The sequence below is a fragment of the Aotus nancymaae genome, unplaced genomic scaffold, assembly GCF_030222135.1.
Source record: "Aotus nancymaae isolate 86718 unplaced genomic scaffold, 86718_ANA_hifiasm-v0.15.2.pri h1tg000018l, whole genome shotgun sequence".
NCBI classification, from domain to species: domain Eukaryota; kingdom Metazoa; phylum Chordata; class Mammalia; order Primates; family Aotidae; genus Aotus; species Aotus nancymaae.
Genome location: NW_026988430.1, coordinates 6,199,091 through 6,216,565, shown reverse-complemented (window position 1 = coordinate 6,216,565; position 17,475 = coordinate 6,199,091). Strand labels below are relative to the sequence as shown.

The 17,475-nt window shown below is 48.5% G+C and overlaps 2 protein-coding genes and 1 pseudogene across 4 annotated transcripts in view; 1 reads left to right on the top strand and 2 right to left on the bottom strand.

Moving 5' to 3' along the window:
• Window positions 1–1,152: 1,152 nt before the first annotated feature.
• LOC105723610 (solute carrier family 66 member 3-like) lies at window positions 1,153–3,013 on the bottom strand (annotated as a pseudogene).
• A 491-nt stretch (window positions 3,014–3,504) lies between these two features.
• Window positions 3,505–8,230, bottom strand: LOC135275679 (small ubiquitin-related modifier 2-like). Its single transcript, XM_064378003.1, has 3 exons — window positions 8,127–8,230; window positions 7,680–7,696; window positions 3,505–3,821 (listed from the first exon to the last, which is right to left on the bottom strand). Exons 1-3 carry the CDS (start codon window positions 8,228–8,230, stop codon window positions 3,505–3,507), a joined length of 438 nt encoding a protein of 145 aa, XP_064234073.1.
• Window positions 8,231–8,413: 183 nt separating this feature from the next.
• Window positions 8,414–17,475, top strand: part of YWHAE (tyrosine 3-monooxygenase/tryptophan 5-monooxygenase activation protein epsilon) — a 48,359-nt gene continuing 39,297 nt past the window's right edge. For 2 of the 3 annotated variants that reach the window (XM_021667268.2, XM_021667270.2), the window contains exon 1: window positions 8,414–8,590. In XM_021667268.2, the coding sequence (XP_021522943.1) occupies window positions 8,527–8,590 (64 nt within the window). In that variant the 5' untranslated portion in view covers window positions 8,414–8,526. The remainder of the gene's footprint in view (window positions 8,591–17,475) is intronic. The other variant, XM_021667269.2, reaches the window with a different exon arrangement.

Below are 17,475 nucleotides of genomic sequence, written 5' to 3'. Positions count from 1 at the left end.
GTTTTTAAAGTTAATTTAGAAGAAAATACAGTATATAATAATCTCATGTTTAGGGTAAAAAATACCATAATATGAGTAAAATCTATAAGAATTGGGCAGAACCTACCTAACAACACCCTTTTTTTTTTTTTTTGGAGACGGAGTTTCGCTCTTGTTACCCAGGCTGGAGTGCAATGGCGCGATCTCGGCTCACCGCAACCTCCGCCTCCTGGGTTCAGGCAATTCTCCTGCCTCAGCCTCCTGAGTAGCTGGGATTACAGGCACGTGCCACCATGCCCAGCTAATTTTTTGTATTTTTAGTAGAGACGGGGTTTCACCATGTTGACCAGGATGGTCTCGATCTCTTGACCTCGTGATCCACCTACCTCGGTCTCCCAAAGTGCTGGGATTACAGGCGTGAGCCACCGCGCCCGGCCCATCAACAACATCCTTTACTGTGTATGTTTTCAATAGACAAAACTTATTTTGTACCAAATTCCAACAGTGGTAATTATATAGTTGTGGCCCTTTAAAAAAATGGCAGCATTAGGCTGAGCGCGGTGGCTCACGCCTGTAATCCCAGCACTCTGGGAAGTCAAGGCAGGTGGATCACGAGGTCAGGATTTCAAGACCAGTCTAACCAACATGTTGAAACCCCGTTTCTACTAAAAATACAAAAGTTAGCTGGGTTTGGTGACGGGTACCTGTAATCCCAGCTACTCAGGAGGCTGAGGCAGGAGAATCGCTTGAACCCAGGAGGCGGGGGCTGCAGTGAGCCGAGATCGCACCACTGCATTCCAACCTGGACGACAAGAGCAAGACTCTATCTCAAAAAAAAAAAAAAAAAAAAAGGCATCATTGTACTTGAATCAGAAAGCTTATTGGGATTTCCTCAGTAGAGATTACAGCTAATCCTAATACCTTTTGTTAGGAATTACTTAAGGCGCAGTGCGAAGTTGAAGGACTATTTTGGTATACAAACTCAAGCCAGGTACATTTATGCTTGCCTTGGTATCCTTGCTAGAGCGCATGCAGGTGTAATATGGTATTATATAAAACAAGGCCATCCTGTTGTATCTATGTTAAAATAAACATCAGTCCCAGAAAGTGAACCCTAGTCATTTATTATAGGTTTCCACCTCTGACTTGGAACAAAATGCCACTCCATTCATGTTCATTTTTGTCATGGAGAGGATTTATTTCCTAAAAGATTCTGAAAGCCAAAAACATCGATGTAGTTAAGTTCTTTGTAGAGAACTTAATCATGACTTCAAGAGTAAGAGTCAAAATGGCCTTGAAATGGGCTTCCTGGATGACTTCCAACAGTCACTGGCCTTCTCAACACTGCAGATGGCTGGGCGCTACCACAGTCTAATGAAGTGAGGAAGGAGGAGGGAAATCGGTATTTTTAAACAAGTATTTAAATGGCTCTTTCCAATCTAAAAAAGCCTTTGGCTTCAAAGAGTCTGAACTGATTTACTAAATTTATAAAAGACCTTAATTTAGCAAAGAGCTTCTTTTTCCTTTGGTTCAGTTACTCAGAATCCACAGTGTAAAAGGACTAATGTGTCCATCATTCAGCCTTCATGGCGGTCTTCCGGTAGCGAAGCACTGTCACTGTTACCCATATATTTAAAGCCAGCATGATCACAAAACGTATAAGAATTGTAAAATCATTGGTGGTCATTAAGGTTGTGATTATTCCTGTTGCACGGGTGTAGGAGGAGAGGCTCCAAGTCAGCGCACTCACCGCTCCCGAGTCTCTCGTCTTCCACAGACACTGGAGCTGCGCAAACTTACTGGCCGCGCTGATGATGAAAGTACAGAAATTCATGGCCAGGTCTATGATCCACTTCTGCAGGGCGAGGACGAACCAAGAAGACCCCAATACAGCGACATAGGGTGTGGCCTGCTTCACGTTCCCGTTAAAATGAAAGATACAGAGCAGGAGGATGACATCTTGCGCGATGAGGATGGGGTACTCCAGGCAGGTCAGTGGCGGACACCCATACTAACACTGGTACCGGAGAAACACCAGGAACCTGCGTGTCTCCTCTGAGGGTTTGCATTTTTCAAGCAGTGGTACAAAGGTGGTGGAAAAGCAGGCCCAGGAGCCGGTGGCAGGAGGGACTCTATAGGCTGGGTGGCTTCTTTCCCTCCATGGGTCCAGCTTCAGCTTCCCCAGCTCAGGGACCTAGCAAGGGCCCCGCCAGCTCCAGAAGTAAACTCGGGAGGCTGAGGCCCCGCGCGCTGCGCGCCGCCAGCACCGCGGAGATCTGCGGCAGCTTCAGCGCGGCGCACACGCCCAGCGTGCTCCAGTTGCACAGCCCCAGCAGCGCCGCCTCCACAGCGCCGGGCGCGGGCACGGGGGCGCCGGAGCGGGAAGCCACCGCTCAGCCCCGGCGGCGCGGCTCCGCCTAAGCCTCGATAAATGACTAATATTTCTAATAAATATATTTTGTTTCTGTCTGATGATATTTTCCCTTGGTGACATTTATCATTAATATTTTCTCAAAGTGCCATGCTTACACTGAGTCTGTTTTCAAACCAGCATCTTCATCCATGTATTCCTTGTTGGGTCACAGTCTTCACTGCAGCTGCTCTTGAGGGTTGTGCTGGAATTTTCCGCAGAGGACTGGGCTCCTGGCTCCTCCGCTTCCCTTTCCCAGCTTTCTTGCTGAGGCCACAGGCTCGTGAAGATCGCCTTTCAAGGCCTACCCAGGATGCTGCTGAGCTGTGCAGATGTGCACACAATATGTGCAATGTCATACGTGTGATTAAATGCCAACTGAGACCCTGGAAACCACTCACAGGGGGAATTATGCCAAGATTGAGGAGGCAGGGTGAAGATAAGTTTTTTATACGATTGCTTCCTTACCCCTTCCTAGTTCATGTTTTCTTATACATTATTACATTTCTTCCTTCCTATACTACAAATCCCTAATTTTAGTTGGTCAGAGATGGATTTGAGACTGAGCTCCCATCTCCACGGCTGCAGCACCCGATTAAAGCCTTCTTCTTTGGCAATACTCATCTCTGTGATTGGCTTTCTGTGGGTGAGCAACGCAGGACCTAGGCTAATGCCCCGAGGCTTCAGTGACAAAATCTGTTTTTCATAATTCGATCTATCTTCACTGTCCTCAAGAATTAGTATTTGAGTACTTTCTAGAGTCTCCTTTGTCACTTTTCTTTGAGAGGGAGTCTTGCTCTGTCGCCCAGGCTGAAGTGCAGTGGTGCAATCTTGGCTCACTTCAACTCCCGCCTACTGGGTTGAAGCGATTCTCCTGTCTCAGCCTCCCAAGTAGCTGGGATTACAGGCACGCGCCACCATGCCCAGCTAATTTTTTGTATTTTTAGTAGAGACGGGGTTTCACCATGTTGACCAGGATGGTCTCGATCTCTTGACCTTGTGATCCACCCACCTCGGCCTCCCAAAGTGCTGGGATTACAGGCGTGAGCCACCGCGCCCGGCCGTCATCTTGGTCTTTAAAGAAGAGTTCAAGGGTAAAGAAGCCAGTTCCCTTTTCAGTAGACACCTCCCGCCTGCTGTTGGAACACATCAATTGTGTCTTCAGCCGCCATTTCCAACGATGCAGGTGTGTCTGTTTTACTGATTGGTTGCCTGTCAACGAGGAATTTGATCAGCCTCATTGGCAATCCCTGCCGTTCACAGTAGGCTTTCATTAGTTTACTAAGTGGTGTATGCCTCTGAATCTTAAACTGCACCACAGAACCATCCCGCCCCGCCACTTTCAAATTAATAGGATCGTTGTTCTCAGTCTGGACTCCTTCCTTGGGCTTTTCGTCAGCCACGGTGAGCGCCGGAGTCTCCTCAGCTGCCGCTTCACAAGAGGTAGCAGGTCCGCACCAAACCAGCACAGAAACAGCATTGGAGCAGCAGAAAGAGGAGTGAACTTCGTATTTTTTATTTTATTATTTATTTTTATTTATGTATTTATTTTGAGATGATGTTTTGCTCCATCACCCAGGCTGGAGTGCAGTGGTGTGACCTCGGCTCACTGCAGCCTCCACCTCCCGGGTTAAAGTGATTCTCCTGTCTCAGTCTCCCGAGTAGCTGGGACTACAGGTGCGCACCACCACGCCCGGCTAATTTTTGTATTTTTAGTAGAGATGGGGGTTCACCATGTAGGTCAGGCTGGTCTTGAAATCCTGACCTCGTGATCCACCCACCTCGGCCTCCCAAAGTGCTAGGATTAGAGACATGAGCCACTGCGCCCCGCCAACTTTATATTTTTAGTGCGATGGGGTTTCTCCATGTTGCTCAGTCTGGTCTTGGACTTCTGAGCTCAGGCAATCCGCCTGCCTCGGCGTCTCAAAATGCTGTGATTACAGGTATGAGCCACCGCGCCCAACCTAATTTTTGTACTTTTAGTAGAGACAGGGTTTCACCGTGTTGGCCAGGATGGTCTCTAGCTCCTGACCTCGTGATCCGCCCACCTTGGCCTCCCAAAGTTCTGGAATTACAGGTGTGAGTCACAGCTCCTGGCTGTGATGTTTTCACACATGTATACATTGTGTAATGATATCTTGGTAATTAGTGTATTCATCACCTTAAACACTTATCATTTCTTTGTTTTGAGAACATTCAAAATCCTCTTTTCTAGCTGTTGGAAATACACAGGCATCACTGTGAGGTCCGGTTCCTGCTGTGCAATAGAGAACCAGAACTCACTCCTCCTCTAACCCTGTGTCCCTTCTCTCCAGGACAAACCGTATCCTTCAGTCACACCTTTTTCCTTAACTCGGGCATTTCCACACACATAGTTTTCCCCAGCACTCCTTTGGCTGGTTCCGTACATTTTGGAACGTTGTGTTTTTATTCAACTCTAGTGGGTTTTTCTTGGTCACCCTTATCACAGAGAAAATAACCCAGGGAGTTTCTAATTTCTCTTGTTATTTATTCTTTTACCTCTTGGCTGTTTAAGAATGTGCAATCGGCCGGGCACGGTGGCTCACGCCCCTAATCCCAGCATGTTGGGAGGCTGAGCCGGCTGGATCCTGAGGTCAGGAGTTTGAGACCAGCCTGGCCAGCATGGTGAAACCCCATCTCTCCTAATAATACAAAAAAAATTAGCTGGGCATGGTGGTGCGTGCCTGTAATCCCAGCTACTCGGGAGGCTGAGGCAGAAGAATCACTTGAATCTGGGAGACGGAGTTTGCAGTGAGCCGAAATCACGCCACTGCACTCCTGCCTGGAGACAGAGTGACACTCTATCTCAAAAAAAAAAAAAAGAGGCTGGACACGGTAGCTCACACCTGTAATCCCAGCACTTTGGGAGGCTGAGGTGGGCAGATTACCTGAGGTCGGGAGTTCAAGAACATGGTGAAACCCCGTCTCTAAAAATACAAAAAATTAGCTGGGGATGGTGGCAGGCGCCTGTAGTCCCAGCTACTCGGGAAGCTGAGAGGAGAGTTACTTGAACCTGGGAGACAGAGGTTGCATGAACCGAGATCGCGCCATTGCACTCCAGTCTCAGTGACAGAGTGAGACTGTCTCAGAAAAAAAAGAGCGCCAATCTGATCAGCTAGAAACTCTGTGGCCTGCCTCTACAGTGCTATTCCTATTTATCCTTTCCTTTCTATTTCCATTGCTACCATCTATTACCTGTGTTTATCCTCCTCTTTAGTCATTATTAATATTTCTCAAATATAACAATGATGACATCATCCTCCATGCAAAATCATACAGCTCCCTTGGCCACAAAATAGGATGCAGAGTTGGGTGCGCTGGTGCAAGCCTGTAATTCTCCCAGCTACTGGGGGGCCAAGGTGAGACTGCTTGAGCTCAGTTCAAGGCCAGTGTGTGAAACACGGCATATCCCTCCCCCTCCCCACTTTATTTTTTGAGACAGAGTCTCACTCTGTTACCCAGGCTGGAGTGCACTGGTGCAATCACGATTTACTGCAGCTTCAATCTCCTGGGTTCAGGAGATCCTCCTGCTTTAGCCTCTGAAGGTGCTAAGATTTCAAGGTGTGAGCCAGCATGCCAGGCTCCTATGTCTCTTTTTTTCTGAGACAGAGTTTTGTTCTTTTGCCCAGGCTGCAGTGTAATGGCAGGATCTCAGCTCACTGTAACCTCCGCCTCCCAGGTTCAAGTGTTTCTTCTGCCTTAGCCTCCCAAGTAGCTGGGATTAGAGGCATGAGCCAATGTGCCCTGGCCCCTATGTCTCTTAAAAAGTGAAACTGATGGCCGGGTAGGGTGGCTCACACCTGTAATCCCAGCACTTTGGGAGGCCGAGACAGGCGGACCAGGAGGTCAAGAGTTTGAGACCAGCCTGGCCAACACAGTGAAACCCCATCTCTACTAAAAATACAAATATTAGCTGAGTATGGTGTTGGGGTCTATAATCCCAGCTACTCAGGAGGCTGAGGCAGGAAAATTGCTTGAACCCGGGAGGTGGAGGTTGCAGTGAGCCAAGATCACACCACTGCACTCCAGCCTGGGTGACAGAGCAAGACTCCATCTTGAAAAAAAAAAATTGATTCAAACTTCTTACCTTACTATCTAAGGTCCTTCACAATTCGATTCTAACCTGCCTTTTTTTTGTTGTCATTGTTGAGATGGAGTTTCCCTCTGTCGCCCAGGCTGGAGTGCAATGGGGCTATCTCCACTCACCACAACCTCCGCCTCCTGGGTTCAAGCAATTCTCCTGCCTCAGCCTCCTGAGTAGCTGAGATTACAGGTGTGTACCACCACGCCCGGCTTATTTTTTATTTTTATTTTTAGTAGAGACGGGATTTCTCCATGTTGGTCAGGCTGGTTTCAAACTCCTGACCTTACCTTTTTCATTCCTTCCCTCCCTCCCTCCTTCCCTCTCTCCCTCTTTCTTTCTTTCTCTCTCTCTCTCTCTTTCTTTCTTTCTTTCCTTTGAGACAGGGTTTCACAGTTGCCCAGGCTGGGGTGCAGCTACACTATATGGCTCACTTTAGCCCGGACCTCCCAAGCTCAGGCAATCCTCCCACCAAAGTCTCTAGGGTAGCTGGGACCACAGGTGACGTCACCATGGCTGGCTAATTAAAAACAAAGTTTTTTGTAGAGATAGGGGTCTCTCTATGTTGTCCAGGCTGGTCTCGAACGCCTGGGCTCAAGCGATTCTCCTGCCTCGGCCTCCCAAGTGCCAAGCATTGAAGCAATGTTCCCTGCGTTACTACTCCTGCCTCGTCAATCTTAAGTTGATCTCAGTTCAACTCTTCTATACCATGTACTCCACACCATCCTCTTCTAACAAATTCCCTGCTCCCATTCATGGCAGCCTCTGGGGGAAAAAGGTTAAACAGGAGAAGAAAAAGATGAGTGTGAGGGCAACGTGGAGGCGTGAAAACTGCAGCTCCCCTGTCCCTGCCAACTGTAATAGGGCCCAGTGTTGTTTTTTGTTTGTTTGTTTTGTTTTTTTTTGAGACGGAGTTTTGCCTCTGTTGACCAGGCTGGAGTGCAATGGCGCTGTCTTGGCTCACCGCACCCTCCCCCTCCCGGGTTGAATTGATTCTCTTGCCTCAGTCTCCGGAGTAGCTGGTATTACAGGAGCCCGCCACCAAGCCCACCTCATATGTGCATTGTTTAGTAGAGACAGGTTTCGCCAAGTTGGCCAGGATGGTCTTGAACTCCTGACCCCAGTGATACGCCGGCCTCAGCCTCCCAACGTGCTAGAATGACAGGCGTGAGTCACCGCGCCGTTTACCCTGAGGGTAAAAGTGTCTGCAAAAGGCCCCATGACCAGGCTTGGCGGAGAAAAACAGGGCGCTGGCCGGACGCGGTGGCTCACGCCTGTTATCCCAGCACTTTGGGAGGCCGAGGCGGGCGGATCACCTGAGGTCAGGAGTTCGAGACCAGCCTGGCCAACATGGAGAAACCCTGTCTCTACTAAAAGTACAAAAATCAGCCGGGCGTGGAACCGCATGCCTGTAATCCCAGCTACTCGGGAGGCTGAGGCGGGAGAATCTCTTGAACCCAGGAGGCGGAGGTTGCGAGTGAGCCGAGATCGCGCCATGGCACTCCAGCCTGGACGATAGGGTGAAATTCCATCTCAAAAAAATAGAAAGAAAAAGGAAAAAGAAAACCAGGGCGCAGTAGCGACAGCGCTGATTTCAGGCAAGAAGACCTGCCATGATGACAGAAACCGTCCCACCTTCCGTTGTTGTTTTCCGCAGGCCGGGCCTCGGCCGTCGGTCTGGCCCAGGTCTCGCGCCCGCGGTTTTCAGGAGCAGCCCGGGCCGGCCTGGCCTCCGCCATCGCGTTCCCCGGGGGCCGCTCCCTCGTGGCAGTCAGAGTTCCCGCCTCTAGGCTCCGGCGCCCGCTGAGCGGACGGAGGAGGGGCGTCTCCGGCGCGGGTTCCAGGACCCGCCCCCCGCGCCAGTTGCCAGGGAGCGGTTGCCATAGAGCTGAGCAGTTGTCCGCGTGCGCAGGCGGAAGTCCCGGATTGAGGCGCCGCCATTTTTGCTGCCCGGTCGCGGAGCGAAAGGCTGAGACAGTCGGAGACACTATCCGCTTCCATCCGTCGCGCAGACCCTGCCGGAGCCGCTGCCGCTATGGATGATCGGGAGGATCTGGTGTACCAGGCGAAGCTGGCCGAGCAGGCTGAGCGATACGACGGTGAGTTGGGGGGGCAGCGGGGGGCTGGAATTCTCGGACCCTCTGCCACCGCCCACAGAGGCCGGGAACAGGAGACAAAATGGCGGCATCGTCCGCGAGCCTGGCCCGGGGGTTTGGGTTCGGGGAGCGGGACCTGGCCTGGGAGCTCCCGGAGCGACGGGAGGCCATGTGCCCTGGAATGTGACCCCTTCGCCCTCCTCAGCTGCACACATCTTGCGGGCCGGGAGGCCGGGGCGCCGGGGTGGAGGAGTTGGTTGTAAAATGGCGGCCGGGGGGGAGGGCGAGTCCCGGGGCGGGGGAGGGGGAGGAGATGGCGGGCGCTGTCTCCGAACCTGCCACCCCCAGGGGAGCTCCCGAGACGGCCTTGGGAGGTGGAGAACGATTGGGTGGGGTGACGGGGGAAGCAGCACCCGCCACACGGGAGAGCGCCAAGACCGGGAGCTGTAGCGCGGGCGCCTTTCAGGGAAATATGGCGGGTGGGGGCGGTGGCTTCTCCCCGGAGGCCCCGTGTGGGGCGGCGGCCGTGGAGTCTCACAAAGGAGAACGTGGAGCGCGTTGCGCTTCCTCGGGCCTGGGGCGGGGGGCGGCCCTGGGTGACGGCGGGGAGCGGGGAGCGGGCATCGCTGCACTGGGTCCTGGGCGGTGGCGGGCTGCAGGGCCGCGGTCGGGTTTCTTTCGCGTCCGCCGGCGCCCCAGAGTGAGGGGTTTCGGGCTTTTCTCCCTCGCCGCCTTCCGGGGAGGTCCAGAAGATCCGGCCTCCCGCCCCTTTTCCTCGCTCTAAATGGCCGAGCTCGAAGTTCCTATAACCTTTCTGGCTCCGTCAGCGGCGGGTTCTGATGGATGGAACCGGGAGACCAGGGGGCTGCGCGACTCTGGGTTCGAGCCTCCGTCCACCCATTTGGGAAAACGATGACTTTACAGTTTGTGCGCATCCTGACACATGGGAAAAAGACCTGTTGAAATAAAGTTATTTCCAGTAGCGTTTAGTAACTGTATTTTGGTTGGCTGCAGGCTCGGAATGCGGGTTTGTACTTCGTTGGGGACCTTAGCCTCTTCCAGACACTCAGCTGGGCCTGGGGTCTGAGTTACGAAGGTTGGAGGTCCTGTTCTTTTCTTTCTTTTTTTTTTTCTATTTTAAATAAGTGGGTTTATGTAGGAATTTGAGTAGTTCCTCTTTGTTCATTGTCCCTTTTCAGAACTTGATCGAAATATCCATTGTGTCTGCCAGGAAGTTTCTTCATCCTCCCCCCATCCACCTTTTTTGACCTGTAGACTTGAATTACCCTCCCATTTAGAATTTTGCGATACTGTGGTATTACCGAAACGAGAAGTCCTGTATGCGGGTGCTGTGGTTTTCATGCATTTGCATGGTAGGGTAGGGTGAGACATGGTTGGAATCTAGTGTCCTTGATCTGAGATTTTTCCTGGTTAAGGTACCTATATTTCAAAATATTTCATAGGGCCCTTGCTTTCCTGGAAATGCCGATTTGGTCATGTGAATAATCTCAGGGCTGGTCCCCGTTATCAGAAATGAGGATTCAGGGATTTGAAAATAAGACAAGGCCTCTAGAGCTCAAATGTAGGAAATACGCTGAACTAAATTTCGTCTTGTAAATTCTTTAATTATTTGTATCGAACAAGGTTGCTGTTGGGGGAAGGAGGGGATAAGATGGGTAAGTACAGCTCAAGGTCAGCTCTGTCTTTATTTCAGTGTTGAAAAATCAGACAGATACAGATGTGCTTGTATTGGAAGACTTCCCTCTGCCCTCATCTCTAGATGTTCCCCTCTTCATCTATTAGTGTTCTCGGCAGGAAACAAATGATACTTGAATGCTTTCTGTTTTGTGGGGATTGGGGCTTTAAGTAAACTTGCTGTGGTAACTAGAAAGAATGTGAGGTGTTTTTTTTAACTCGTTTTAAAAACCTATTCGAAAGCTTATGATTGTAGTTTTCCAAATAAATTACAGGTTATTGTAGTTATATTTTGGCGTGAGGATTTCTGACCAGAGCCTTTATTGGGTTTTGAACGTAGGACTCTTTGATACGGCTACATTATTACGGTTGTTAATGTTAGGTGTCCCCTTCAGCATCTAAAGCGGTAGGAAAATAGATCTCCAAGGTGAGGAGCTATTTCTGTGACTTGGGGCCTAAGGTAAGGACCCAGTGGAAAGGAGGGGGGAGACAGGCACCAGGAATCGGCCTCTACCTTTGTCCATTCCTTTATTTAGGGCAATATTTTTTTGTTTCTGGTGACAAAAAGTTTTTCCCTTAGTTCTAGTCACCAAACAGAATCGATCAAGTGTGTGTGTGTGTGTGTGTGTGTGTGTGTGTGTGTGTGTGTCGGGGTGGGGGTGGTGGGGGGTGGAAGAAGCTAAGACAATGTATTGGCAGGATTTCTTTTTTGGGTGCTTGTATGCAAGTGCTGGCTTTCCAGCTAGCTGTCCTTCGCTCTTCCCTCCCTGTACTGCAGTAGGCTTATTTTATTTTGCTTGCTGTGTTAAACGAGTGCCTGAACTTCTTTGTAGCCTCATTTAATTCTGTCCTGGGGCATTGGAATCAATTTATATGGATTATTTAATGGTGCGGGAGGAAGAGCTAAGCTGTGTTCAGGAAAAGGACAATTTTGGGTCACAGGAAATACTGAAGTTTGGGGCTAGGAGTTGAAGATTACATCTAGCATCTCATCACTTAACAAGCCAGTGGTCTAAGGAATAGTTTTTACATCGTTTAAAACCACATTAAGCAAGTCCATCATTTCTTAACATTTCTCAAACAAGTCTTACTCTCCCATATGTGAATTAGTACAAAAACGTAGGGAATAGGCTGGGTGCGGTGGCTCAGGCCTGTCATCTCAGCACTTTGGGAGGCCGAGGTGGCTGGATCACCTGAGGTCATGAGTTCAAGACCAGTCTGGCCAATGTGGTGAAACCCCATCTCTACAGAAATAAAATTAGCCAGGCATAGCCACTCAGGAGGCTGAGGTAGGAGAATTGCTTCAACTCAGGAGGTGGAGGTTGCAGTGAGCCAAGACTGTGTCATTGCACTCCAGCCTGGGCGATAGAGCGAGACTCTGGGGGAAAAAAAGGTGGACAATATAGAGGGGAAAAATGAATAGTTTCCCCAGTTTGGGGAGCAGAGGGGCAACATAAACTGCATTTGGGCTTGTGCGGCGCTGTCGATTTTGTCCTTTCCTAATCTTCTCCCTGTCAAGATTGGCTGCATGGGAGGTAGGATGAAGTTTGATGGTCATTTTTGATTCACTAGGAGTGCATCTGTTGAGTCACTTAAGCGCTGTCCTGTGAAAACACCAGAACCTCACCTCTAGCTAGCTTATTCTGCTAGTTAGTGAAGAATGGAGAGGGAGCATGTGTGGAATGAACTTTTTACTGCAGTCTTGTTAGGGAAAAGATAGGTAGTAGTGAATTAACTTTGTTAATAAATTTAGAAGCATTTAGATTAACTACCAATTCTTTGACTGTAGGCCAGTAATTTTCCATTGCCATTTCAGTTAATGGACTACCTTTTGGAGAAAAGACTTTGTCCTACTTAAATACATAGACAGAACTGGGCAATGTAGTGTTTAAAAATCCCTTCCACGGCTCACGCCTGTCATCCCAACACTTTGGGAGGCTGAGACAGGTGGATCACGAGAGCAGGAGATCGAGACCATCCTGGCTAACACAGTTGAAACCATGTCTCTACTGAAAATACAAAAATATTACTAGCCCCAGCTACTCGAGAGGCTGAGGCAGTAGAATCCCTTGAACCTGGGAATCAGAGGTTGCAGTGAGCTGAGATTATGCCACTGCACTCTAGCCTAGGTGACAGAGTGAGACTCTGTCTCCCAAAAAAAAAAAAAAAAATCCCTCTGCAAGTAGCACTTAGCCTGTATATTTAAAGCAGATGCTCTTTCATGTATTCTTTAGGCTTTTGTATAGTATTGTACATATCTGGCATAGTTCATTCTATTTAGTTGTCTTTTACAAGTTTGGGATATAATGAAATCAAGAATCACTGCAATTTGCAGTGAAGGGTAAATTCTTTTTTTTTTTTTTTTTTTTTTTTTTAATTTAAAGACAGGGTTTCACCATGTTGGTCAGGCTGGTCTTGAACTCCCAACCTCAAGTGATCCGCCCACCTTGGCCTCCAAATTGTTTGGATTACAGGCGTGAGCCACCGCACCTGGCTGTGAAGTGTAAATTCTTACCCACTGTGGACCTGCCTGGCACCTTTTCCACCTTTATATGAAAAGGTTTCAGTTTGAACTCTTACAGTGTGGGAAAGAACACTAATGGCAAGTATTAAGCAAGATTGGCCGGGCGCGGCAGCTCACGCCTGTAATGCCAGCACTTTGGGAGGCCGAGGGGGGCGGATCACCTTAGGTCAGGAGTTCAAGATCAGCCTGACCAACATGGAGAAACCCCGTCTCTACTAAAAATACAGAATTAGCCGGGCATGGTGGTGTATGCCTGTAATCCCAGCTACTCAGGAGGCTGAGGCAGGAGAATCGCTTGAACCCTGGAGGCGGAGGTTGCAGTGAGCTGAGATGGCGCCATTGCACTCCAGCCTGGGCAACAAGAGCGAAACACTGTCTCAAAAAGAAAAAAAAAGGAATACAGTATAGAAAAGCCATACAAATAGGCTTTTCGTAATTATTTTATAGCTTAGTCAAAGGAATAGGAAATTTAAAAAAATTTCTTGTCTTTAACCTGGTATACCAAGTGAAATTTCAGCCCCATAGATTAATATATTTCATTTACAGATACGTTTTAAATACTTCAAGAAGCTGATCTGAAAGCATTGATTTTTTTCTTTTCTTTTTTTTGGAAGCAGAGTCTCATTCTGTCATCTAAGCTGGAGTGCTGTGGCACAGTCTTGGCTCATTGCAGCCTCCGCCTTCTGGGTTCAAGCGATTCTCCTGCTTCAGCCTCCCGAGTAGTAGCTGGAATTTAAGTGCCTGCCACCATGCCCGGCTAATTGTATTTTTTCGTGGAGACAGGATTTCACTATATTGTCCAGGCTGGTCTTGAACTCCTGACCTCAGATGATCGCCCACCTCAGCCTTCTAAAGTGCTGGGATTACAGGAGTGAGCCACTGTACCTGACCTAAATGTTTAATTTTTGTGGGTACAAATTAGGTGTTGTTTTTTTTTTTATTTGTGGCTGTGTTGCCCACACTGCACTGCAGTGGCTATTCACAGGTGCAGTCCCACTACTGATGAGCAACGGGAGTTTTGACCTGCTCCATTTCTAACCTGGGCCGGTTCACGAGGTCCTTAGGCAACCTGGTGGTTCCCCGCTCCTGAACTGTCACCATACTGATGCCGAACTTAGTGCGGACACCAAATCGGCATAGTGCACTACAGCCCAAAACTCCGGGCTCAGGCGATCCTCCAGCCTCAGCTTCCCGAGTAGCTGGGACTACAGGCATGTGCCACCACGCCTGGCAAATTAGGCGTATATATTTATAGGAAGGCTAAATTTTTAAACTTCCTTTTTTCTTTTTTGAGATGGAGTGTCGCTCTGTGCCCAGGCTAGAGTGCAATGTTGCGATCTGGACTCACTGAAACCTCCGCCTCCTGGGTTCAAGCGATTCTCCTGCCTCAGTCTCCCGAGTAGCTCGGACTACAGGCGTACACTACTACGCCTGGCTAATTATTGTATTTTTGGTAGAGATGGGGTTTCACTGTGTTGGCCAGGCTTGTCTTGAGCTCCTGACTTGGTGATCCACCTGCGTCGGCCTCCCAAAGTGCTGAGATTACAGGAGTGAGCCACCGTGTCTGTTTTTGTTTTTGTTTTGAGACAGGGTCTTGCTCTCTCATCTAGGCTGAAGTGCATTGTTGCTGTTACAGCTCACTGCAAGCTTGACCTGCTGGGTTCAAGTGATCCTCCTACCTTAGTCTCCAAAGTAGCTGGGACTACTGCGCCTGCCTAATTTTTGTGTTTTTTTTAGAGATGGGGTCTATCTATGTTGCCCAGGGTGGTCTTGAACTCCTGGACTTCCACTTTGGCCTCCCAGAGTGCTGGGATTACAGGTGTGAACCATTGCCCATGGCCTGAACTTTATGTTATTACGTATATGTACGTAACATTTATGCAGCACCTCACATTTCACAGACCACTTTGACAAAAGTTTTTTTTACTTTATGTGACAAAATTGAAGCAGGTAGAGTGTACTCCTGTTTTTTTGGTTCAAAAAAGGGAATTTGAGAGAGTGAGTGATTTTTCTGTAATCATATGGCTAATCAGTTATTAAATGGTCAAGCCAAAACTTATGTGTCTGCTGACCTTCAGACCGGTACACTTTTTCTCCTTAACCATTCACAAGAGACCTATGTTGAAGTAAGATGTTGCCTTTTAGGGGAGCAGGGGGTGAGTAGAGTATGCTTGTTCTTTAACAATTCAAATAATAATTCACATTTTGGTGTTTATGATGACTAATATCCATGGTGAATTGTAGTCAAAATAATCTTTTCATTTTTTAAGGAAACCTGATGGCTTTCTTTCAGAGACAAAATCCCATCTCAAGGCACAGTGAAATTAAAATGAAGGGAACTTTAGATGCTCTCAGAATGTGTATTAACATACAGTTTCTTAAAAACTATGATTTTTTTGTAGACCTCACCTCTTTAAGAAAAACAACAACAACAACAAAAAAGTCCTGGTCTGATGCAGTGACTCACACCTGTAATCCCTGCACTTTGGAAGACCAAGGCAGGCAGATCACCTGAGGTTGGGAGTTCAAGACCAGCCTGGCCGACATTGATGAAAGCCCATCTCTACTACAAAAGACAAAAATTAGGCTGGGTGCAGTGGCTTACACCTGTAATCCCAGCACTTTGGAAGACCAAGGCAGATGGATCACCGGAGGTCAGGAGTTCAAGACCAGCCTGGCCAATATGGTGAAACACAGTCTCTACTAAATATACTGTGGTGCTGTGCACCTGTAGTCCCAGCTACTCAGGAGGCTGAGACGAGAGAATTGTTTGAAGCTGGGAGGTGGAGGTTGCAGTGAGTCGAGATCACACCATTGCACTCCAGCCTGGTCTACAGAGGGAAACCCTGTCTCAAAAAAAAAACAGAAAACCCATGGTTTATCATAATGTCTGTATTAGGATATGCCTGATGCTGTGCATATCTGTAAGGTAGTTTAAAAATGCTGTCCTCTCTCAACGTTTTTTTTTTTTTTTTTTTTTTAAAGACAGGGTCTCACTCTTAACCAGGCTGAAGTGCAGTGGCGCAATCTTGGCTCACTGCAGCCTCTATCTTCCAGGTTCAGGTGATTCTCCCACCTCAGCCTCCCATGTAGCTATTTTTATGTATTTTTAGTAGAGATGGGGTTTTGCCTTGTTGCTCAGGCAGGTCTTGGAACTCCTGGACTCAAGCAATCTGTCAGACTTGACTTCCCAAAGTGCTGGGATTACAAGCATGAGCCACCACATCCGGCCACCTTTATCTTACCGAATGCTGTTAAGTTGTTGAGTTAGTGATGTAGTTATACAACTTTGTTTGTTTGTTTTTGAGAGGGAGTCTCTCACTCTGTCACCCAGATTGGAGTGCACTAGTGTAATCTCGGCTCATTGCAACCTCCACCTGCTGGGTTCAAGCGATTCTCCTGCTTCAGCTTCCCTAGTAACTGGGATTAAAGGTGACTGCCACCATGCCCAGCTAATTTTTGTCTTTTTTTTTGGAGATAGTTTTGCTCTTGTTTCCCAGGCTGGGGTGTGGTGGCACAATCTCAGCTCATCGCCACCTCTATTTCCTGGGTTCAAGCAGTTCTGTCTTAGCCTCCCAAGTAGCTGGGATCACAGGCATGCGCCACCATGCCCGACTAATTTTGTATTTTTAGTAGAAACAGGATTTCTCCATGTTGGTCAAGCTGGCCTCGAACTTAAACCTCAAATGATCCACCCACCTTGGCCTCCCAAAGTGTTGGGATTATAGGCGTGAGCCGCCGCTCCCGGCCAGATGTAGTCATACACCTTTTAGGACGGACAGAGGTTGGCGTATGATTCACTGATGTTCCAGATAGTTGGCTAGATAGCTGTCAAACAGAATCCATTAAGGAGTAGCAAGGAACAGCAAGAAAAATGGTTATTTTTACTATTTTTGAAATGGTCAGTTAGCAGTTTGAGATAAATATATGTGTGTCTATACACACACACACACACACATTTTTTTTGAGATGGAGTCTCACTCTGTTGCCCGGGCTGGAGTGCAGTGGCATAGTCTCTGCTCACTGCAACCTCTGCCTCCTGGGTTCAAGCGATTCTCCTGCTTCAGCCTCCCAAGTAGCTGGGATTACAGGTATGTGCTACCACACCCTGCTAATTTTTTGTATTTTTAGTAGAGACAGGGTTTCACCATGTAGACCAGGATGGTCTCGATCTCTTGACCTCATGATCCACCCGCCTCGGCCTCCCAAAGTGCTGGGATTACAGGCTTGAGCCACCGCGCCCGGTCTTTTTTTTTTTTTTTTTTTTAAGAGACGAGATTTCACCATGTTGGCCAGGCTGGTCTCGAACTCCTGACCTCAGGTGATCCTCCCGCCTTGGCCTCCCAAAGTGCTGGGATTACAGACGTGAGCCACTGCGCCCGCCACCCCCCCGCCCGTTTTTTTTTTTTTTTTTTGGGGAGACAAGGTCTTGCTCTGGCCACGCTTGGGTTGCATTGATAAAGTAATGATTCACTGCAACCTCAACCTCCCACACTCTCAAGTGATCCTCCCATATCAGCCTCCCACATAGCTGGGCCCACAGCTGTGCACCACAACACTTGGCTAATTTAAAAGAACTTTCTATGTTCCTCAGGCTGGAATGCAGTGGCACTGTTATGGCTTACTGTTGCCTTGACCTCCTGGGCTCATGATCCACCTCAGCATCCCA

Bases quoted from the DNA above. Each gene is read 5' to 3' on its own strand.
- LOC135275679 (XM_064378003.1), bottom strand. From the start codon at position 8,230: ATGGCGGAGGCCAGGCCGGCCCGGGCTGCTCCTGAAAACCGCGGGCGC.